Source organism: Siphateles boraxobius, unplaced genomic scaffold (assembly GCF_051911475.1).
Source record: "Siphateles boraxobius isolate OS27281-9 unplaced genomic scaffold, OSU_SipBor_1 138, whole genome shotgun sequence".
NCBI classification, from domain to species: Eukaryota; Metazoa; Chordata; class Actinopteri; order Cypriniformes; family Leuciscidae; genus Siphateles; species Siphateles boraxobius.
Genome location: NW_027508742.1, coordinates 188256 through 212858, shown reverse-complemented (window position 1 = coordinate 212858; position 24603 = coordinate 188256). Strand labels below are relative to the sequence as shown.

At 42.3% G+C, this 24603-nt stretch overlaps 1 protein-coding gene across 1 annotated transcript; it reads right to left on the bottom strand.

Annotated features, from left to right (window-relative positions):
* Positions 1–531: 531 nt before the first annotated feature.
* LOC143738111 (phospholipase A and acyltransferase 4-like) lies at positions 532–11377 on the bottom strand. The gene is made up of 3 exons (XM_077230029.1): positions 11372–11377; positions 2008–2107; positions 532–809 (listed from the first exon to the last, which is right to left on the bottom strand). The coding sequence occupies exons 1-3, from the start codon at positions 11375–11377 to the stop codon at positions 532–534; spliced, it is 384 nt and encodes a 127-aa protein (XP_077086144.1).
* Between the last annotated feature and the right edge of the window lie 13226 nt (positions 11378–24603).

Genomic DNA, 24603 nt, shown 5'->3' with positions numbered 1-24603 from the left:
TTTAATATTACTTTGATTAATAATCCAAGGCCTCCATAATTGTACTTTTAGTCCTTCATTTCTCGCTGTTCATTGTGTCTGCTTCTCGTTGTCTTTTACATTTTGAAACAATCAAATGAATAAAAGCAAGGATGCCAGTTCCTGTAAGGATGTTTATTTAAATTATACAAAATTCAATATATATTTGCTGACTTAAATTAATCCAAGGCCTCCACAATTGTGCTTTTATTTCTTAATTTCCCATTTCCGTTTATTTTTTCTTCTTGTCTTTGATTTTTGAAGTTGCTGTAGCTATAACACTGATTCCACAGACAGCCGTGGCTGCAATAAGAATAGACATTGCATTTTCCACCTATAAGAATAAACCAAGTATTTATTTTCTAAATCACTGTGTGAAAACTTGTTACTTGACCTTAATCCTAATTTTAAATCAATTAAACATATTTTTGACATAATATAGTCTGTAATCCTCACATTTGAGACATTTATGAGTAGTCTACAATGTAATTCTGCATGCGAGGTCAGGCTGATCTACTGTACCTGCCGGGATTGAGGCACTCCGTATCTCAACAGCGTAACAAAGTGCTCACAGTTGTTTCTTAGAAGATTATACCGATGTTTCTCTCCCAAACGGCTATTTGCGTCTTGTAGAATATCTTCAATAGGACGTGGCTCATATTGCTTATCCAGATGATTGTTGATACAGTATTTGTCTTGGCCAACCACATCCTCAAGCTTTTCTCTCTTCACTTTGGCCTTGTCTTCTCCTACTACCTTCTCAATGATGGACACAGCGTTGGCATCCTCAGCTACAGAGAAAGAAATGGAAAATTAAAAACAATTATGACGCATGAGACTTGAATGGAATACATGTTTCAGATTTAATAAAAGTTCAGCTGAATTGACCATATGCACGATTACTTTTCAATAAGCCAGCTTGGGCATTTCCGGTGAACTGTCATTCTGTACACAAAACCATCAATGGTTGACTTTTTAATGTTGTATTTATGTTTTAATGCAGTAAGGGGAACCCATAGATAGAGAGTCCATAAAAGCAACGGGACAAAATATTTCAACAACCTTTTTGAGGAATAGGAAATAATAAGGTGATTCAGATTTTCCTTGGCACAGCTACTATTTACAACTGTCAGGCAGGTCGTTCACGTCACATCTCCGTCGTCAAGCCTGCGCAGTCGCTCAGCCATCAGCCATCATTATTGGGCTTCACGTTTCTCCGTTGAAATCAAGGGTTCGCTGTGTCCATTTCTCTTACTGTCTGTGGTTCCACCTGCGTGTGCTCTCAGAGGTGCACCACTATATAGTTCCCCCTGGAAACACCACTTCAGGTTCCAGCTCCGCCACACTGCACTCTTCAGGAGTTTCTTTGCATGGAGGAACTTGAAATGAATACTCTTTTTTTTTTTATGAAACATTCACTCAGTTTCAATTTTGGATACATATTAAACATAATAATCACTAGATTTAAAAAATAAATATTGTCAAGGTGAAGTATGAAGTACTAACAAAGTCTCATGAAAAACAGTAACTTACTTGCGATTGAATGACACAGAAAGCGAGCACCGCTCTCTCGCTTTATAATCACTGAAGCTGTCAGTCAGTGAGAGCTCATGATTTCCACACACATTCATTTTGTTCAATGAATCTAACTAAAGTGCATATTTAACTGACAGGGTGTTGAAGCTTTTTTTCTCACAAAAGTGTGAAAACAGATGGTCAAATAGAATTTTGCTGAGGAGGAACACTGAGGGACGTGTCTTTTTTATGTTGTCTTATGTTTAAATAACTATATTAATCCCTGAATATTTAAGTGACTATTATAAACTGTTTATTTAACTGTAATATTAGACTAGTGATGCTGTTAAAGCTGCCGACACACCAACAAGTGGCTTTCACCCGAGGTTTTCTCATAAAAATGCAGAAGTTCTACAGATCGTTCCCGGGATATGATCAATAGCATAAAAAACATGTAAAAATAAAAACACTCACAGGCTAAGGTGAGGTGAATCACATATCCATCGCCAACATAAAGAGCCCAGTGCTTGATTATCCATCTGGAGATTTCAATGAGGTCTCCTTGCTTCAGGTTCTTATCATATAGGAGACAATATGAGGCGTAATATTTTAAAAAGTTACAGAGCCAAAATATAATATTACACTGTTCATCTAAATTAAATAACACATTACCATTGCAGTTGTGAATAGATAAAACAATAAGAAAGTGTTAACTTTGCTGTTGTCCACATGACATATACTCGTTACAGAGGTTTATAAGTATTTCGCTTTCTGTTGCCTTAGAGAACAACTTGTGTAGTTTTTAAACTCTTTCAAGCTCTGTTACCGTAGTAAAACTGCTTTCCGACAACCCTTGAGCAATGAGGGATATCAGACAGTCTTTTATATCAAAAACAACAGCCCAGAAATGATCTATTTGCAAAGTGATGTTATCTTTCACTCTCTCCATATGTTTGAGTTCATTAAAAGATATTTACCTCGGCCATGGCAAACTCCTTCTGCTCTTCTGGGTTTCACTCTAATCCTGATAGAAACACATGAAGCTTTTATACACACAGGGGCAGGTCCACAATTTCTGGCAACTAAACAGGCATATATGTGGCAAACCATACCGGCTATGAGGGAAGAGACTGTATTGAAATGTATTTGTGCGTGTGTTGTACAGTGGAATTATGATCTGAAGAAAAGCAAGCCGTCACTGAGCTTGCCCTCTCCTGGGATCAGCCTGAGTAACAGCGCAGAACAGAAGATGCTCCAGACAGAGAGATGGTCCTCACTGCAGAACATGAAATCCACGGGGAGGAGTCGGATCCAGATCCATCTCCTCCCACCTTACATATACCTAAACTGGGGGTAGGCAAGTTCGGTCCTAGAGAGCCGCTGTCCTGCAGAGTTTGGCTCCAACACTGAAAACAAACCTCACCTGCCTATAGCCTTCGTAATCCTGAAGACATTGATTAGCTTGTTCAGGTGTGTTTGATTAGGGTTGGAACTAAATTCTACAGGACAGCGGCTCTCTAGGACCGAACTTGCCTACCCCTGACCTAATCCTACCCATCTCCACCCCCTAATCCCTAACCCCGCCCCTAATCCTACCCATCTCCACCCCCTAATCCCTAATCCCTAACCCCGCCCCTAATCCTACCCATCTCCACCCCCTAATCCCTAAACCCGCCCCTAATCCTACCCATCTCCACCCCCTAATCCCTAACCCCGCCCCTAATCCTACCCATCTCCACCCCCTAATCCCTAAACCTGCCCCTAATCCTACCCATCTCCACCCCCTAATCCCTAACCCCGCCCCTAATCCTACCCATCTCCACCCCCTAATCCCTAATCCCGCCCCTAATCCTACCCATCTCCACCCCCTAATCCCTAAACCTGCCCCTAATCCTACCCATCTCCACCCCCTAATCCCTAACCCCGCCCCTAATCCTACCCATCTCCACCCCCTAATCCCTAAACCTGCCCCTAATCCTACCCATCTCCACCCCCTAATCCCTAATCCCGCCCCTAATTCCTACCCATCTCCACCCCCTAATCCCTAAACCTGCCCCTAATCCTACCCATCTCCACCCCCTAATCCCTAATCCCGCCCCTAATCCTACCCATCTCCACCCCCTAATCCCTAACCCCGCCCCTAATCCTACCCATCTCCACCCCTTGGATCTTGATCCGACTCCTCCCCGTGGATCTCATGTACTGCATTGAGGTGCTACTGGCTCCATATACAAAAGAAATATATTTGAAATATATTTTCAGAATATATTTTTTGTATAAATGCAAATATTTGAAATTGGCCCAATAAATATATTTTAGTTAAATATATGTAAATATATTTTTATTTTATTTTTAATATATTTTAGTTAAATATGTGAATATATTTGTATGTCAATATATTTACTAACAACATATGTTGTACAAAGTTCATATGTTTTAACTTTTGCAAATGGTTTCATTTGAAATATATATTATATCCGAAAAAGTCCCAAAAGGATCGATTACATGCGACGGTAAAAGCTGTGGTGGACGTCCATGTCTGATATGGAAGCTTATGTGTAGCAATATTCAATTTGAAATGTAATATGCAAAATTATAATGCAATATGTAAAATGGCAATGCATTTCTGTATTTAAATTTACATTTTCCATTACATTAGTGCAACGTTTGGTGCAAAATGAAAGTGATAATTCAGTTATATAATTTACATTTGCCATTTCATACATATGTTTTGATATTTAAATTGAATACATATTTTAACGCTTTATAAGTTGCAAAATGAAAATGAAAATGTGTTAAAGGAATTTTTAGATCTGTTTAAAATGTTCAAGCAAAAACTGTAGCAAAATGATCATTTAAATGTTATTTTTCTTAATTGCATTTACACTCACAGTTAAGACACTTGCGATTGCATTTTCATTAAATGTCCCGCAATGAATGTTGCAAAATTCAATGTGCAAATTGAAAATGCATTCCGAGCCGATCACGCCCCTGCCCCGCCCCCTCCCGCTCGCTCGCTGTCAATCACTGCATCAAGGCGGGGCTCGGCAACATTTTGATGTGTTGGAAGGAAACATGGCGGCGGCAGAGCTGATACCTTTCTTTTACTGTCTATGATACGAGCGTAAATTTACTGTCAGATGAAGGGGAGCGTGAACAGAGAAATTGTAGTGTTTCCGAGGATTATTACGCGTTTGCAGTTGATAGAACCAGTGCGTTGTTGGACCTTCTGGGAGAAAGTTCTGCTTTATCACCCGATTGATGTCAACATTATGCTGTGCTGTTAATGATGCAGGACTCTGTTAATGATTGTTTCGTTTTGTATTAAATATTCTCATTGTCTGATACACATATGCTTAACTTTATTCTTATTACTATTAACTATAATTACCCAATAATGTTGGAGATCCTACAGGTTTTCTTTACAAATGCACCTACTCTGAGATCACAGAATATGACGGGTCAAATTCATAGCTACCAAAAAATTTGACCGCTCTTTATTTCTTCATAACTGACTGTAATGTTCAATAAAGTGACTCATTTGATGTTTAACCATCTCCCTTTTCTATTTTATAAAGCATATTGATCAGATATTTATAAATATATAGGGTCATCACGGAATCTGACGGGTTTTGATACTATCGTCTATTGGTCTAATATTTTAAAAACCGAAGCCGCACAAACAAAACTTTAACCGGCACAAACGAACGAGACTATTTTATTTGGAGGATGTGGGGGGCTGGGTGACCTCAGAATGACCTAGAAATATTCTTTAAATATCTAAAAAATCGAAGCAGCACAAACAATAAAGCAAAGTAACAGCACAAATGAAGTAAAAACGATTGAGCCTATTTTGCCGAAGTTTTGAATTGGGTGGGGGCGGGGCCAACTTCATGCAGTGATTGACAGCGAGCGGGAGGGAGGGGGCGGGGCAGGGGCGTGATCGGCTCGGAATATATTTCCAATTTGCACATTGAATTTTGCTACATTCATTGCGGGACATTTAATGAAAATGCAATCGCAAGTGTCTTAACTGTGAATCTGTAAATGCAATTAAGAAAAATAACATTTAAATGATCATTTTGCTACAGTTTTGGTTGAACATTTTAAACAGATCTAATAATTTCTTTAATACATTTAAATTTAAATTTTGCAACTTATAAAGCGTTAAAATATGTATTCAATTTACATATTAAAACATATGTATGAAATGGCAAATGTAAATTATATCATTGAATTATCATTTTCATTCTGCACCAAACGTTGCACAAATGTAATGGAAAATGTTAATTTAAATACAGAAATGCATTGCCATTTTACATATTGCATTGTCATTTTACATATTGCATTGTCATTTTACATATTACATTTCAAATTGAATATTGCTACACATAAGCTTCCATAGTCTGAGCGCATGTGAAGCTGGATCTACATCCATACATTTAAACCAACAGTTTGTCCATATTTGCAGCACTCGTTTTGTTACTTGTTTTTTAATATGCTGGTCTAATGTATTTATTTATTTTTTGTAGCCCTATAACAGTGCTCAAATGTATTATAGCCTTCCCTACACAATACCCTAATATTAATTATACATAGCCTATTAGGCAACAAAGGTAGCTAAATAATAAAAAATCGTATGAAATATACCATTTTCAGTCGAGGCTGGTCACTGAGGTAACATCTAATTACAACCCCGGACATCGTATGCAACGGACATTTAAGATGGACTAAAATCTTTAATTACGGCATTTAAGAAATGAATAGAAAAATGAACTAAAAATAAAACATTTACTCACTTTCTTGCCTTTAAATAAAACTGTCCAGAGCGTTGAATGCGTGAACTGGCATCTATAGGTAATCTTGTGACACAAACACCTGGCTAGATCAGTCTCAGTTCACACGAAAATTAATGACATCGACGGTGCGGGCCATTTCGATTCCCATCATTGTTATTTTAATATGATTCACAAATTAGTAATACGCCCCAAATACCACAATTTAATTTATATTTTAAAATAATTTTAAATGAATGAAACATTAAAGCCCCCGCTAGCTTTTACCCCGCTTGAACTGTTTGTTTTACAGTAGGTTGCCCTAAATAGCCTATAGTTTAGCCACAGACACACACACACACACACACACACACACACACACACACACACACACACACACACACACACACACACACACACACACACACACACACACACACACACACACACAGACACACACACACACACACACACACACACACGCGTAAATCCAAATGCATGTTTATTATCTTTGCGCATCAGCGACCATTCCTCCTTGATCTGTTGAAGACTTTTGACATGTAATTTACCCCTCCCTTTCCCCTATTATGTAACATTATGCAAAAATTGTTCAGAAGTTTGAAAACAGTACAAATTCACCTCAAAGCAATTTTTAAAGCCCAAGCAATTCTCTTCAGAACAGTTTCATATTTGCATTTCTTTATACCAAAAACCAGCATCGGATTTTTATTTCTGAGATCTCTTGATAATGTCATTTGGACAGCATACTCCGGGGTGTGAGCAGGTCAAACCAGTTCCACAAGTTGAGGGACAAACATTAAATTGTCTTTGGTTTGGGGGGACATGAAGCTTTCAGCACTCAGATGCTCTAATGATTCAGGTCACAAGAAATGAAACATATTGCTGAGTATTGAATATATTTCCTGGCCATAATATATCTATACAGACCTCAATAAATACGAGAAACCTGTCAGCCTGACCTTATAAATTAGGTAAGTTTCACCGTTTATATACAGCGGACATTTAATTGTATTATGTACTCGGTGTGTACTTAAATTCGATCAGTGTAAACAACTTAATGTTTTTGCTTTTGAAATGTAACGTTTATAAAATATTGTGATAGTGGACTGAGTGGACCCTTCTATTGGTGAAACACAGTTTGATTTTTTTATTTATTATTTTTTTATTATTTCAGTATCAATTGTTTTATGTTTTCAATATTTAACCTAAATGAAATAAGTGATAGCTTATAGCCTATCTGAAACGGTTAAATTAATTAACCCTCTGACGCATTACTTAGGCTATAAAATAATGAAGTAACATTTGTTTAGGCTGTCTTTGAGTTCACTTGAACAAGGGTTAAATTACTCGTCAGGCTACAGAAGAATACCATAATTCCTCCGTGCAATTAGGCCTAAAACATCGAGAGTCACGCAGATCTATAACAACCCAGCCACAACACATTTTTCTACGACTCTTTGAGTTAACATGTACTAAACATGACTGGAATGCGCACCGCCACCGCACCTCGATGCTCATGACAAGAACGGCTTTATTGAAGTGAATTGGGTTTAAATCGCCGTCATGCATGGATTAATGATATTTTGCTATTTTACACATAATACTCCACGATGATCACATTACACAAAACTGAAATTGCACGTCAAAATAAAACATTGTCAATATTTTTTGAAGCCCCCCAAAACGATAAATCACGTTTTCAGGGGAGCCCATGTCTTATTAAGGGGACCGAGCTCGCCCGTAGTTCGCACCCTGCATATCAGCCCTGAGCTCAACTAAACCATCGCCACAGTCCCGACGCAACAGCCGGTGCATGATCTAAATCAGTTGCTATTAAATGCAAATCATTAACAATGGTACTTAAAAACCCCGCCATATTTTACAAAACTATCCACAGTAGTGCAGCCGTAATAATACCGATCCTGTTGAACCAATCCTGCACTGAGAGACGCTACCTTATTAACATACGTACACATACATAGATAAATAAACAAACAAATAAACGTAGAAATGCCTAAATAAATGTAACAATAAATAAATGTAGAAATACATAAATAAATGAAGAAAAAATGTAGTATAACACAAATGGTACAAACATAGCACAATTAAAAATTATACTTTTGACAAAATTATTTATGTATGTATTCATTCATGTATGCATATCTGCATTTATTTGTTTCAGAAATTAAAGGGGTGGTTGACTGCTTTTTTCTTTGCATGCTTGTGTTTATGGGGTGCAATAGGCTATGTGTAACATGTCTTCGTGGTTTTTTTAAAGCCTTATTTTTCACCTTTATTGTAAGCCGCTTTCTCCTCTGTCATTTGCAGTACTATGGAAGTAAAATAATGCCAAATGTTTTTGAAACAAAAAGCCTGTTGAATTGTGCAGAAAAAAATATGCATTGCATTAACCCTGCTTGTATTTTAATGCATTGTATTTTTAGGGCTTGCATTTTTATGGGCTGAAATTTAGTATGGTTGAATATTTAAGCTGCGAATATTTAAATTCAAAACATATCAAACACATTTTCATTAGTAAAATTTCAATAATCCATATTCACCTTTCATATTTCACTTCCAAAATATTCAAACTGATTAAAAATACAACCTATAATATTCAACAGGCGGTTTTCGGTCCATTTTATTTCGCTTTGCAAATTCACTTCCACAAATTCAGTGGTTCAAATTCGACAGTAAATTCAACGTTGACGTCCAGGAACTGCAGGAAAAGCAATAGATTACCGAGCATAATCTCCATCTGCTGTTAGTCGACCTCACCAGCAGGGGGTGCAAGCGCGTGTTGTTGTAGTACAATTCAACAGGCTTTTTGTTTCAAAAACATTTGCCATTATTTTACTTCCATACAGGACCGGTTGACTTCCTGATTCTATGAAACCACTCCCTCAGAAACAGGCAATGGGCTCAGATTGGTTAGTTGGGCCGGTGTGTTGCAATTGGCTAAACTGCGTAGCGCACGTTGTCCGGAAACTTCACGCCCATAACCTTTACGGGCGAAAGCTGCATGTGCTCCGGTCAAATGTAAATGATGGTGTCAATAGTGTAATGGTGTTTGAGCCAGAATCGGACCCAGAAAGCGGCAATGAAGAGACTCAAGCAGAACCCCCCCAAACACGGCTCTTACAAAACGTTTCTGAATGGTCAACCCAGTCTCATATAAAAACGTACCCTGACTACGTTGGTCCAACGTGCAAAACGTAGTGGGGTTACAATGATGGCCCTGGAATTGTATGACTGTTACGTTTTTTTTGCCTATTCTTTTGCGTCCAAGTCACGTGACTTTCAAGACTCCGGCCGTGAGAACAAAAAACATGCCGGACTTTTCTCTCATTTTTAGTGAAAAAATCTATATTTTGAGTTAGTTTCTGCATAAAAATAAGTTTTAATTACATTTCTAGCAAGAAATATATATTTTATTTTCATAATATTCACTCAGTGAATGTACATAATCACTCGCTTGCTCCTTTTTGCGAGATTTTTCAGATCTCGCCAGAATAACGTGAATCTGAAACGTTTTGTTTGCTATGGACTGCAACAACGAATTAATAAATAGATAAAATTCGATTATTAAAAGACTTGGCAACGAATTTCAATATCGAATCGTTGTGTCGCGCGATTATTACGCCAGTCAATAATTCGCAGAGATGTTTGAGTATAAATAATGGTTGATGCGTTCCTGGATGAGTGAAAGGTAAATAACATTATCTCAGTTGTGGAAAAAGCATACTAATTAATTACATGCTAATTACAAGGTCCATAGACTCTGAGGTATAGCAGGGAAGAAGTATCAAGGTGCAAAACTGAGAACACTCCAAATAAAGTGAACTATAGTACCTGGTTCGAATGTCGTTATTCAAATGCAAGCTAATAGTGCTGAGCACACGTTAGAGCCAGTGAGAGTTTAATTCAATATTCGTCAAAACGCTTCACTTTCTTTTCTTTTCTTCACTTTTCTTCACTTTTTTCTCCATTGGGTCATCTGATGGGGTGTTAGGACACCTTTAGGTCACTGGATGGAGTTTTTCGGTTCCTTGCCACTGTTGCCTTTGGCTTGCTCAGTTGGGGATATTCAAATTAATTAACCAATCATACCATTGATTAGCTCTACCAAACTTGGATGTCTTTTTTTTTCCAGTAATAAACAAACATTGTTAAGTTGTTTTGATTGATACTGTGAAGCAGCTTTGATACAATCTGTATTGTGAAAAGCGCTATATAAATATATTTGACTTGACTTGACTTTTTTTTTATGTAGAAAGGGTTTTCTAGATCTGTCAGTACGGTACAGGACCACAACCGTTAGACTGAATTTTTACAATGTAATATTATAATATTGGATTTATAATGAGATGTTTGTAGGTGGCGATAACCTTGGTGGGTGGTGGTTTATTCTGTGGCTCAATTTTTTATTTAGGTGGATCAGCATGGACACACTAAACGAGGGTCAAAACAATCAACAAAGCTGTGTGTTTGGCTTGATGAGGACAAAGATGGTCAACCTCTGCCAAAAAGATGTAGAGCTGGGGAGAAACCAAAGTGAGATTCAGCTACTGGTTGGTTTTTTTGTTTGTTTTTTCATCAGTAGTTGCATTCATTATTCATTATTCACTGAGCAAGTTCTAAATGGATATTCATATTTTTGCAGTTTCTTCAGCAAGCGTTACACCCTCCTGTGCTCCGCCTATCAGCCCAACTGAAGACACTGTGACCGCCGAAAATTTAGGTTTTTTCCCTTAATACTTGTTTCCAGATTTGCTATGTGGTAATTGCCCAGATTTACCATTGCCTTCTTCCCTTTTAATTTTCAGACTCCCTCATTCAAGATGTCCGAGACCTCTTGGGAAGTGGAGCTGAACAACCTCTCCCCTCACACTGGAGGAACCGGCAAACTTCCTCTCTGGAGAATCGGACAGTGATGAGGCCCTTCATGGCGAACAATATGTTGTCATCTGAGAAGCCGAAGGAGGGGGTTTGCCATCATTGTGGACACAAGGCTGCAGTAGTGATGTGTAGAGACTGTTTACCGCCATCACTCTACTGCACAGCCTGTGTCCTTTCCACACATGAGGCCCTGGTGCTTCATAACAGAGCATCCACAGTGGAGGGGTTCTCCAGACACCTGCCGTCATCCACTTGTGTTCAGCAGGATGAGGGAGGGAAATTCTCCTATCATGAAAAAGGTAGTTTTTAAGTCTTAGGTTATATAGGCTGTTTTACATTTTACACAAACCCTGGTTTACTCCAACAGGCATGCTGAATGAAGTTTTGTTTGATAGAAACAACACCCTCACTGTTGAGTTTTTGTTTTCTTTTACTCTAATATGTAAACTAATTCTGCTTTTTAGATTGCATGTTACCAATCGTTCCTCCCTGCTGCGACTGCTCCACTGGGCAAACAAGCTTTTCCAAGCGAAAGTCAGTTACTTTAATTGGAATGAATGGTAACGTTTTTTTAATTTTTTATGTCTTCATATTGTGTTTTTTGTTTCTTGTTGAACAAGAGATAATTGTTTTCTCAGAAATTTCATGAATATACAACCTCTTCCTTCCATCAGTAAACTGCTCCTGTGGAAAAACCTTGCGGTTACTGGCCCGCCACTGTCAATTTTGAGACCTTGTACATGGTGGACTTGTTCAACACGTATGAGGATCTAAAAGTCACTGCTCCAGGGATGTCGAGACAAGCTTTTGTCAGCATGCTCGAGTGTCGTACAGAACTCTTCGGGCGAGTGAGTGGACTCATCATTTAAGTTATCTTGTTTGGATCGCCTTTTAAATAACTGATTCATTGTTAAGACTTGTTCTTACACTCCCCAAAGTTTCAGCACATATTTCTTTACAGAGCCCTGGTCTGAAGGTCTGAAGCAAACCTTCGAAACAGTTACTTACTGTTTTTGCTGACTTTTGCAATCAGGAAGGAGCTGGAACAACAATCGGGGAGGAGGTTGAACCGGTTAACAGCTTCCTCTCACAAGCAGCCATATGTTCCAAGTACATGTCAAAAGCTGGTAAGCATTTGTCATGTATAGTTGTGTCCAAATTGAGACCAAGGGGTTTGAACACTGATGCTCTGTCTTTGCATTTTAGAGTTCCCTGCAAAGGTGATCCCTTAGAAAACAACTGTCTAGTCAGCACTTTTACACTGATCAGGATTCTCTTTATAATAATGTAACTTGTATGATTATTTCCAGGTTTATGTGACAATATTAGAGAATGATCAATGTAGTATATAACCTTTAGTCCTCACTGTGAACCTAAATTACTGCACATACATTGTGTGTCAAGTTTGCACAGACATGATAACAATCCAGGCTGGAACAAGCGAAAGGCGGAAAACCTTGACCGGACACTGGCCAAAAGATACATCAGGGTACTAACTAGGCAAATGTGTATAATAACATTTTTGTTTTTAAGTTGTGTCTCAGCATTTTTTAACACGGATATTTATTTCGGACAGACTGTACAAAGGATTGCAGAGGCAACAAAGGACCTGGAGAAACTCACCGCTGAGTTATCTCTACAGCAAGACAGTCCAGCAGTGGGTGTCGGATCTTCAGCGGTGGACCTCAGGTACTTCGAAAAAATTATGTTATGGCATATTTTAAAGAATCATTGGCTCTGCTCTTGTACAGGGGATCTGAAAAGAGGCTGATTTTTAACTGAAATGGGCATTAATTCATTTGTTTGTTGTCGGACAAAGGAGCAACAATCCAAAATGACCTGCAGAGGACCATCGAGGCGCTATACAGGTGTTTGGGCATCAAACAGCGAACATTTCAGCTGTATCGTCCGTCTGGTGAGAGCAGAAAAGGCCACTAGTAATGCAGATTTGTGAAAAAATGATTCACTACTGATTTATACATAGTAAAAATAGCTAACCCATATATATATATATATATATATAAACATCTTTTGAAGTAGGTTTACTACAAGTCAGGGCAGCATACTGAAAAACTCTCAAAATCATAATAAGTTTGAGTGCAATATCCAAATATTTCCAATATTTCTGCAAAGAGCAGAGATGTCCTGACCTACCAATTTTGTCCTCTATTTAAAAAAAAAAAAAAATAGGATTGTTTAAAATAGATTCCGAAAAAATTTTCCCAAGTTGTTTCACAATTTTTCAAATGATAATGAAACTTGTGATGCAAAAAATGATTTCACAAAACCTGTCGCAATAATCACAACACAAACATGCATATTGTGAAGTCTTATTTTGTAAGGTGCTTTTGTGTAGTCACCGTGTGAGTGCACACTCATTTTGTGTTTCTCGTTGTAGGTGGGAATAAGCGAAGGCATTAACTGAGAAGAAAGATTGCTGTTGAGAAGAAAGCCTTGGAAGTTGCCATCAATGACCACAATGCTGGTGTGGGGAAGTTGAAAAACTGCCTCCTCCCAATGAACTCCTGGCTGTGGGAATGTAAGTACTTCCTCTGAAATGCACTGAATACAAATTGTTTTATGCACACATCTTGATGTAAATATGGAATCTGATGTAAAAAATGTTAAGACACGGGGCAATATGCAAAAAAAAAGAAAAAAGAAAAGAATGCAGTAATTTGTAAATGGATGTGATCGAACCCCTTCGAGAAGCGCTGGGTCTCATCCTGTCAGGGTTTAGTTCTCTATTGTAGAAGTACAGCATGCAAAATATCTTCTGTCCCAATATTTTTATAGGTTGTAAGATAACACTTTGATGTAATGTATTGCAGGTCATGGTGATATGAAAAATGTGTTTGACAAGGCAATGCTGCTGGCTAGACTGAAAGAAGAAGAAGTTGTTGTGGTTCGCGAAGTCAAGGAGCACATGGAGTACATGAGGAGTGTTGCTGGACTCATTGAAGAGTTTACCTTTCAGCTGAGCTCACTGAACACACCAATGGGAAATGCAAGGACAGTAAATAGTTAGAATAGAATAGTTACTTCCTCAACTGATGAGGAACTGGGAGAATAGATATTAGGGAGATGATGTGCATGACTCTAAGAAGATGTCTTCACAGTGTGTTGAACCCAAACGTTTTCACCCAGTAAAGTGAACTGTTGTTTCAACTATAGTCATGTCTCTTTTGTTTGATTCATGAATAGTTTTCATTTAAGTCCTTTTCCTGTCGTATCCCGTTGTGTGAGTTGTTCCTTTCAAGTAAGTCTGTAGTAAGAATTAGGCCTATATTCTGAGGCAGGGGTCATCAACTACACTTGTCCAAGGGTCAGACGCTCTTGTAAAATTAAAATGAATATTGTATCCTATAAGTAATATATTATTATTTCATAAATCAATTTGCCTTTGAAATGTATGTTATTTTTTAGCCTTTGTCAGTGTTAACTTACAATAACCTTAATCAAAACATATGAAAACCTACATCAACACATAACACTATAGACTTCTTTTAAATAACAGCTTATTACAAAGCTGATGAACTTCAATGGGAATGTTATTCCAGATGACGATAGCTCTATACAGGATGGTTTTCTTCATAAAATTAGTTTTGGATAGGGGTCGTTATATGACCATTATTTGCCTTTCTGGTGTTATGATTATGCAAAGAATTACAATACACTATTTGATTAAACAGAGAAATAGGCGTTTTCATCGTCAATGTGTTATGTCTCATAGTTCACTTCAATTCAATTCAAATTTATTTGTATAGCGCTTTTCACAATACATATTGTTTCAGAGCAGCTTTACAGAAAGTGCATTTCAGAAATGTACATAGAAAAATACAGTTAATCATGTATTAATTTAGGGCATAACATATCGCCGGCATCGAGTGATCTCATCGCAGGTGTTGGGTCATCTCATCGCAGGCGTTTAGTCATCTCATCGCAGGCGTTTAGTCATCTCATCGCAGGTGTTGGGTCATCTCATCGCAGGTGTTGGGTCATCTCATCGCAGGCGTTTAGTCATCTCATCGCAGGTGTTGGGTCATCTCATCGCAGGCGTTTAGTCATCTCATCGCAGGTGTTGGGTCATCTCATCGCAGGTGTTGGGTCATCTCATCGCAGGTGTTTAGTCATCTCATCGCAGGCGTTTGGTCATCTCATCGCAGGTGTTGGGTCATCTCATCGCAGGCGTTTAGTCATCTCATCGCAGGTGTTGGGTCATCTCATCGCAGGTGTTGGGTCATCTCATCGCAGGCGTTTAGTCATCTCATCGCAGGTGTTTAGTCATCTCATCGCAGGAGTTTAGTCATCTCATCGCAGGTGTTGGGTCATCTCATCGCAGGTGTTGGGTCATCTCATCGCAGGCGTTTAGTCATCTCATCACAGGTGTTGGGTCATCTCATCGCAAGTATTTAGTCATCTCATCGCAGCTGTTTAGTCATCTCATCGCAGGTGTTTAGTCATCTCATCGCAGGTGTTGGGTCATCTCATCGCAGGTGTTTGGTCATCTCATCGCAGGTGTTGGGTCATCTCATCGCAGGTGTTTAGTCATCTCATCACAGGTGTTTAATCATCTCATCGCAGGTGTTGGGTCAATCTCATCGCAGGTGTTTAGTCATCTCATCGCAGCTGTTTAGTCATCTCATCGCAGGTGTTGGGTCATCTCATCGCAGGTGTTTAGTCATCTCATCGCAGGTGTTGGGTCTTCTCATCGCAGGTGTTTAGTCATCTCATCGCAGGTGTTGGGTCATCTCATCGCAGGTGTTTAGTCATCTCATCGCAGGTGTTGGGTCATCTCATCGCAGGCGTTTAGTCATCTCATCGCAGGTGTTGGGTCATCTCATCGCAAGTATTTAGTCATCTCATCGCAGCTGTTTAGTCATCTCATCGCAGGTGTTTAGTCATCTCATCGCAGGTGTTGGGTCATCTCATCGCAGGTGTTTAGTCATCTCATCGCAGGTGATGGGTCATCTCATCGCAGGTGTTTAGTCATCTCATCACAGGTGTTTAATCATCTCATCGCAGGTGTTGGGTCAATCTCATCGCAGGTGTTTAGTCATCTCATCGCAGCTGTTTAGTCATCTCATCGCAGGTGTTGGGTCATCTCATCGCAGGTGTTTAGTCATCTCATCGCAGGTGTTGGGTCATCTCATCGCAGGTGTTTAGTCATCTCATCGCAGGTGTTGGGTCATCTCATCGCAGGCGTTTAGTCATCTCATCGCAGGTGTTGGGTCATCTCATCGCAGGCGTTTAGTCATCTCATCGCAGGTGTTGGGTCATCTCATCGCAAGTATTTAGTCATCTCATCGCAGCTGTTTAGTCATCTCATCGCAGGTGTTTAGTCATCTCATCGCAGGTGTTGGGTCATCTCATCGCAGGTGTTTAGTCATCTCATCGCAGGTGTTGGGTCATCTCATCGCAGGTGTTTAGTCATCTCATCGCAGGTGTTGGGTCATCTCATCGCAGGTGTTTAGTCATCTCATCGCAGGTGTTGGGTCATCTCATCGCAGGCGTTTAGTCATCTCATCGCAGGTGTTGGGTCATCTCATCGCAAGTATTTAGTCATCTCATCGCAGCTGTTTAGTCATCTCATCGCAGGTGTTTAGTCATCTCATCGCAGGTGTTGGGTCATCTCATCGCAGGTGTTTGGTCATCTCATCGCAGGTGTTGGGTCATCTCATCGCAGGTGTTTAGTCATCTCATCACAGGTGTTTAATCATCTCATCGCAGGTGTTGGGTCATCTCATCGCAGGTGTTGGGTCATCTCATCGCAGGTGTTTAGTCATCTCATCGCAGGTGTTTAGTCATCTCATCGCAGGTGTTGGGTCATCTCATCGCAGGTGTTTGGTCATCTCATCGCAGGTGTTGGGTCATCTCATCGCAGGTGTTTAGTCATCTCATCACAGGTGTTTAATCATCTCATCGCAGGTGTTGGGTCATCTCATCGCAGGTGTTGGGTCATCTCATCGCAGGTGTTTGGTCATCTCATCGCAGGTGTTGGGTCATCTCATCGCAGGTGTTTAGTCATCTCATCACAGGTGTTTAATCATCTCATCGCAGGTGTTGGGTCATCTCATCGCAGGTGTTGGGTCATCTCATCGCAGGTGTTGGGTCATCTCATCGCAGGTGTTTAGTCATCTCATCGCAGCTGTTTAGTCATCTCATCGCAGGTGTTGGGTCATCTCATCGCAGGTGTTTAGTCATCTCATCGCAGGTGTTTAGTCATCTCATCGCAGCTGTTTAGTCATCTCATCGCAGGTGTTGGGTCATCTCATCGCAGGTGTTTAGTCATCTCATCGCAGGTGTTGGGTCATCTCATCGCAGGTGTTTAGTCATCTCATCGCAGGTGTTGGGTCATCTCATCACAGGTGTTTAGTCATCTCATCGCAGGTGTTGGGTCATCTCATCGCAGGCGTTTAGTCATCTCATCGCAGGTGTTGGGTCATCTCATCGCAAGTATTTAGTCATCTCATCGCAGCTGTTTAGTCATCTCATCGCAGGTGTTTAGTCATCTCATCGCAGGTGTTGGGTCATCTCATCGCAGGTGTTTAGTCATCTCATCGCAGGTGTTGGGTCATCTCATCGCAGGTGTTTAGTCATCTCATCACAGGTGTTTAATCATCTGATCGCAGGTGTTGGGTCAATCTCATCGCAGGTGTTTAGTCATCTCATCGCAGCTGTTTAGTCATCTCATCGCAGGTGTTGGGTCATCTCATCGCAGGTGTTTAGTCATCTCATCGCAGGTGTTGGGTCATCTCATCGCAGGTGTTTAGTCATCTCATCGCAGGTGTTGGGTCATCTCATCGCAGGTGTTTAGTCATCTCATCGCAGGCGTTTAGTCATCTCATCGCAGGTGTTGGGTCATCTCATCGCAGGTGTTGGGTCATCTCATCGCAGGTGTTTAGTCATCTCATCGCAGGCGTTTAGTCATCTCATCGCAGGTGTTGGGTCATCTCATCGCAGGCGTTTAGTCATCTCATCGCAGGTGTTGGGTCATCTCATCGCAGGTGTTGGGTCATCTCATCGCAGGCGTTTAGTCATCTCATCGCAGGTGTTGGGTCATCTCATCGCAGGCGTTTAGTCATCTCATCGCAGGTGTTGGGTCATCTCATCGCAGGTGTTGGGTCATCTCATCGCAGCTGTTTAGTCATCTCATCGCAGGCGTTTGGTCATCTCATCGCAGGTGTTGGGTCATCTCATCGCAGGCGTTTAGTCATCTCATCGCAGGTGTTTAGTCATCTCATCGCAGGAGTTTAGTCATCTCATCGCAGGTGTTGGGTCATCTCATCGCAGGTGTTGGGTCATCTCATCGCAGGCGTTTAGTCATCTCATCGCAGGTGTTGGGTCATCTCATCGCAAGTATTTAGTCATCTCATCGCAGCTGTTTAGTCATCTCATCGCAGGTGTTTAGTCATCTCATCGCAGGTGTTGGGTCATCTCATCGCAGGTGTTTGGTCATCTCATCGCAGGTGTTGGGTCATCTCATCGCAGGTGTTTAGTCATCTCATCACAGGTGTTTAATCATCTCATCGCAGGTGTTGGGTCAATCTCATCGCAGGTGTTTAGTCATCTCATCGCAGCTGTTTAGTCATCTCATCGCAGGTGTTGGGTCATCTCATCGCAGGTGTTTAGTCATCTCATCGCAGGTGTTGGGTCATCTCATCGCAGGTGTTTAGTCATCTCATCGCAGGTGTTGGGTCATCTCATCGCAGGTGTTTAGTCATCTCATCGCAGGTGTTGGGTCATCTCATCGCAGGCGTTTAGTCATCTCATCGCAGGTGTTGGGTCATCTCATCGCAAGTATTTAGTCATCTCATCGCAGCTGTTTAGTCATCTCATCGCAGGTGTTTAGTCATCTCATCGCAGGTGTTGGGTCATCTCATCGCAGGTGTTTAGTCATCTCATCGCAGGTGTTGGGTCATCTCATCGCAGGTGTTTAGTCATCTCATCGCAGGTGTTGGGTCATCTCATCGCAGGTGTTTAGTCATCTCATCGCAGGTGTTGGGTCATCTCATCGCAGGCGTTTAGTCATCTCATCGCAGGTGTTGGGTCATCTCATCGCAAGTATTTAGTCATCTCATCGCAGCTGTTTAGTCATCTCATCGCAGGTGTTTAGTCATCTCATCGCAGGTGTTGGGTCATCTCATCGCAGGTGTTTGGTCATCTCATCGCAGGTGTTGGGTCATCTCATCGCAGGTGTTTAGTCATGTCATCACAGGTGTTTAATCATCTCATCGCAGGTGTTGGGTCAATCTCATCGCAGGTGTTTAGTCATCTCATCGCAGGTGTTTAGTCATCTCATCGCAGGTGTTGGGTCATCTCATCGCAGGTGTTTAGTCATCTCATCGCAGGTGTTGGGTCATCTCATCGCAGGTGTTTAGTCATCTCATCGCAGGTGTTGGGTCATCTCATCGCATGCGTTTAGTCATCTCATCGCAGGTGTTGGGTCATCTCATCGCAGGCGTTTAGTCATCTCATCGCAGGTGTTGGGTCATCTCATCGCAAGTATTTAGTCATCTCATCGCAGCTGTTTAGTCATCTCATCGCAGGTGTTTAGTCATCTCATCGCAGGTGTTGGGTCATCTCATCGCAGGTCTTTGGTCATCTCATCGCAGGTGTTGGGTCATCTCATCGCAGGTGTTTAGTCATGTCATCACAGGTGTTTAATCATCTCATCGCAGGTGTTGGGTCAATCTCATCGCAGGTGTTTAGTCATCTCATCGTTGCTATTTAGGCATCTCATCGCAGGTGTTGGGTCATCTCATCGCAGGTGTTTAGTCATCTCATCGCAGGTGTTGGGTCATCTCATCGCAGGTGTTTAGTCATCTCATCGCAGGTGTTGGGTCATCTCATCGCAGGTGTTTAGTCATCTCATCGCAGGTGTTGGGTCATCTCATCGCAGGCGTTTAGTCATCTCATCGCAGGTGTTGGGTCATCTCATCGCAAGTATTTAGTCATCTCATCGCAGCTGTTTAGTCATCTCATCGCAGGTGTTTAGTCATCTCATCGCAGGTGTTGGGTCATCTCATCGCAGGTGTTTAGTCATCTCATCGCAGGTGTTGGGTCATCTCATCGCAGGTGTTTAGTCATCTCATCACAGGTGTTTAATCATCTGATCGCAGGTGTTGGGTCAATCTCATCGCAGGTGTTTAGTCATCTCATCGCAGCTGTTTAGTCATCTCATCGCAGGTGTTGGGTCATCTCATCGCAGGTGTTTAGTCATCTCATCGCAGGTGTTGGGTCATCTCATCGCAGGTGTTTAGTCATCTCATCGCAGGTGTTGGGTCATCTCATCGCAGGTGTTTAGTCATCTCATCGCAGGCGTTTAGTCATCTCATCGCAGGTGTTGGGTCATCTCATCGCAGGTGTTGGGTCATCTCATCGCAGGTGTTTAGTCATCTCATCGCAGGCGTTTAGTCATCTCATCGCAGGTGTTGGGTCATCTCATCGCAGGTGTTGGGTCATCTCATCGCAGGCGTTTAGTCATCTCATCGCAGGTGTTGGGTCATCTCATCGCAGGCGTTTAGTCATCTCATCGCAGGTGTTGGGTCATCTCATCGCAGGTGTTGGGTCATCTCATCGCATCTGTTTAGTCATCTCATCGCAGGCGTTTGGTCATCTCATCGCAGGTGTTGGGTCATCTCATCGCAGGCGTTTAGTCATCTCATCGCAGGTGTTGGGTCATCTCATCGCAGGTGTTGGGTCATCTCATCGCAGGCGTTTAGTCATCTCATCGCAGGTGTTGGGTCATCTCATCGCAGGCGTTTAGTCATCTCATCACAGGCGTTTAGTCATCTCATCGCAGGTGTTGGGTCATCTCATCGCAGGTGTTGGGTCATCTCATCGCAGGTGTTTAGTCATCTCATCGCAGGTGTTGGGTCATCTCATCGCAGGCGTTTAGTCATCTCATCGCAGGTGTTGGGTCATCTCATCGCAGGTGTTGGGTCATCTCATCGCAGGCGTTTAGTCATCTCATCGCAGGTGTTGGGTCATCTCATCGCAGGTGTTGGGTCATCTCATCGCAGGCGTTTAGTCATCTCATCGCAGGTGTTGGGTCATCTCATCGCAGGTGTTGGGTCATCTCATCGCAGGCGTTTAGTCATCTCATCGCAGGTGTTGGGTCATCTCATCGCAGGTGTTGGGTCATCTCATCGCAGGCGTTTAGTCATCTCATCGCAGGTGTTGGGTCATCTCAACGCAGGTGTTGGGTCATCTCATCGCAGGCGTTTGTCATCTCATCGCAGGTGTTGGGTCATCTCATCGCAGGTGTTGGGTCATCTCATCGCAGGTGTTGGGTCATCTCATCGCAGGCGTTTAGTCATCTCATCGCAGGTGTTTAGTCATCTCATCGCAGGAGTTTAGTCATCTCATCGCAGGTGTTGGGTCATCTCATCGCAGGTGTAGGGTCATCTCATCGCAGGTGTTGGGTCATCTCATCGCAGGCGTTTAGTCATCTCATCGCAGGTGTTGGGTCATCTCATCGCAAGTATTTAGTCATCTCATCGCAGCTGTTTAGTCATCTCATCGCAGGTGTTTAGTCATCTCATCGCAGGTGTTGGGTCATCTCATCGCAGGTGTTTGGTCATCTCATCGCAGGTGTTGGGTCATCTCATCGCAGGTGTTTAGTCATCTCATCACAGGTGTTTAATCATCTCATCGCAGGTGTTGGGTCAATCTCATCGCAGGTGTTTAGTCATCTCATCGCAGCTGTTTAGTCATCTCATCGCAGGTGTTGGGTCATCTCATCGCAGGTGTTTAGTCATCTCATCGCAGGTGTTGGGTCATCTCATCGCAGGTGTTTAGTCATCTCATCGCAGGTGTTGGGTCATCTCATCGCAGGTGTTTAGTCATCTCATCGCAGGTGTTGGGTCATCTCATCGCAGGCGTTTAGTCATCTCATCGCAGGTGTTGGGTCATCTCATCGCAAGTATTTAGTCATCTCATCGCAGCTGTTTAGTCATCTCATCGCAGGTGTTTAGTCATCTCATCGCAGGTGTTGGGTCATCTCATCGCAGGTGTTTAGTCATCTCATCGCAGGTGTTGGGTCATCTCATCGCAGGTGTTTAGTCATCTCATCACAGGTGTTTAATCATCTCATCGCAGGTGTTGGGTCAATCTCATCGCAGGTGTTTAGTCATCTCATCGCAGCTGTTTAGTCATCTCATCGCAGGTGTTGGGTCATCTCATCGCAGGTGTTTAGTCATCTCATCGCAGGTGTTGGGTCATCTCATCGCAGGTGTTTAGTCATCTCATCGCAGGTGTTGGGTCATCTCATCGCAGGTGTTGGGTCATCTCATCGCAGGTGTTTAGTCATCTCATCGCAGGTGTTGGGTCATCTCATCGCAGGTGTTGGGTCATCTCATCGCAAGCGTTTAGTCATCTCATCGCAGGTGTTGGGTCATCTCATCGCAGGTGTTTAGTCATCTCATCGCAGGTGTTGGGTCATCTCATCGCAGGCGTTTAGTCATCTCATCGCAGGTGTTGGGTCATCTCATCGCAGGTGTTGGGTCATCTCATCGCAGGTGTTTAGTCATCTCATCGCAGGTGTTGGGTCATCTCATCGCAGGTGTTGGGTCATCTCATCGCAGGCGTTTAGTCATCTCATCGCAGGTGTTGGGTCATCTCATCGCAGGTGTTGGGTCATCTCATCGCAGGCGTTTAGTCATCTCATCGCAGGTGTTGGGTCATCTCATCGCAGGTGTTGGGTCATCTCATCGCAGGCGTTTAGTCATCTCATCGCAGGTGTTGGGTCATCTCATCGCAGGTGTTGGGTCATCTCATCGCAGGCGTTTAGTCATCTCATCGCAGGTGTTGGGTCATCTCATCGCAGGTGTTGGGTCATCTCATAACAGGCGTTTAGTCATCTCATCGCAGGTGTTGGGTCATCTCATCGCAGGTGTTGGGTCATCTCATCGCAGGCGTTTAGTCATCTCATCGCAGGTGTTGGGTCATCTCATCGCAGGTGTTGGGTCATCTCATCGCAGGTGTTGGGTCATCTCATCGCAGGCGTTTAGTCATCTCATCGCAGGTGTTTAGTCATCTCATCGCAGGAGTTGGGTCATCTCATCGCAAGTATTTAGTCATCTCATCGCAGCTGTTTAGTCATCTCATCGCAGGTGTTTAGTCATCTCATCGCAGGTGTTGGGTCATCTCATCGCAGGTGTTTGGTCATCTCATCGCAGGTGTTGGGTCATCTCATCGCAGGTGTTTAGTCATCTCATCACAGGTGTTTAATCATCTCATCGCAGGTGTTGGGTCAATCTCATCGCAGGTGTTTAGTCATCTCATCGCAGCTGTTTAGTCATCTCATCGCAGGTGTTGGGTCATCTCATCGCAGGTGTTTAGTCATCTCATCGCAGGTGTTGGGTCATCTCATCGCAGGTGTTTAGTCATCTCATCGCAGGTGTTGGGTCATCTCATCGCAGGTGTTTAGTCATCTCATCGCAGGTGTTGGGTCATCTCATCGCAGGCGTTTAGTCATCTCATCGCAGGTGTTTGGTCATCTCATCGCAAGTATTTAGTCATCTCATCGCAGCTGTTTAGTCATCTCATCGCAGGTGTTTAGTCATCTCATCGCAGGTGTTGGGTCATCTCATCGCAGGTGTTTAGTCATCTCATCGCAGGTATTGGGTCATCTCATCGCAGGTGTTTAGTCATCTCATCACAGGTGTTTAATCATCTCATCGCAGGTGTTGGGTCAATCTCATCGCAGGTGTTTAGTCATCTCATCGCAGCTGTTTAGTCATCTCATCGCAGGTGTTGGGTCATCTCATCGCAGGTGTTGGGTCATCTCATCGCAGGTGTTTAGTCATCTCATCGCAGGTGTTGGGTCATCTCATCGCAGGTGTTTAGTCATCTCATCGCAGGTGTTGGGTCATCTCATCGCAGGCGTTTAGTCATCTCATCGCAGGTGTTGGGTCATCTCATCGCAAGTATTTAGTCATCTCATCGCAGCTGTTTAGTCATCTCATCGCAGGTGTTTAGTCATCTCATCGCAGGTGTTGGGTCATCTCATCGCAGGTGTTTAGTCATCTCATCGCAGGTGTTGGGTCATCTCATCGCAAGTATTTAGTCATCTCATCGCAGCTGTTTAGTCATCTCATCGCAGGTGTTTAGTCATCTCATCGCAGGTGTTGGGTCATCTCATCGCAGGTGTTTAGTCATCTCATCGCAGGTGTTGGGTCATCTCATCGCAGGTGTTTAGTCATCTCATCACAGGTGTTTAATCATCTGATCGCAGGTGTTGGGTCAATCTCATCGCAGGTGTTTAGTCATCTCATCGCAGCTGTTTAGTCATCTCATCGCAGGTGTTTGGTCATCTCATCGCAAGTATTTAGTCATCTCATCGCAGCTGTTTAGTCATCTCATCGCAGGT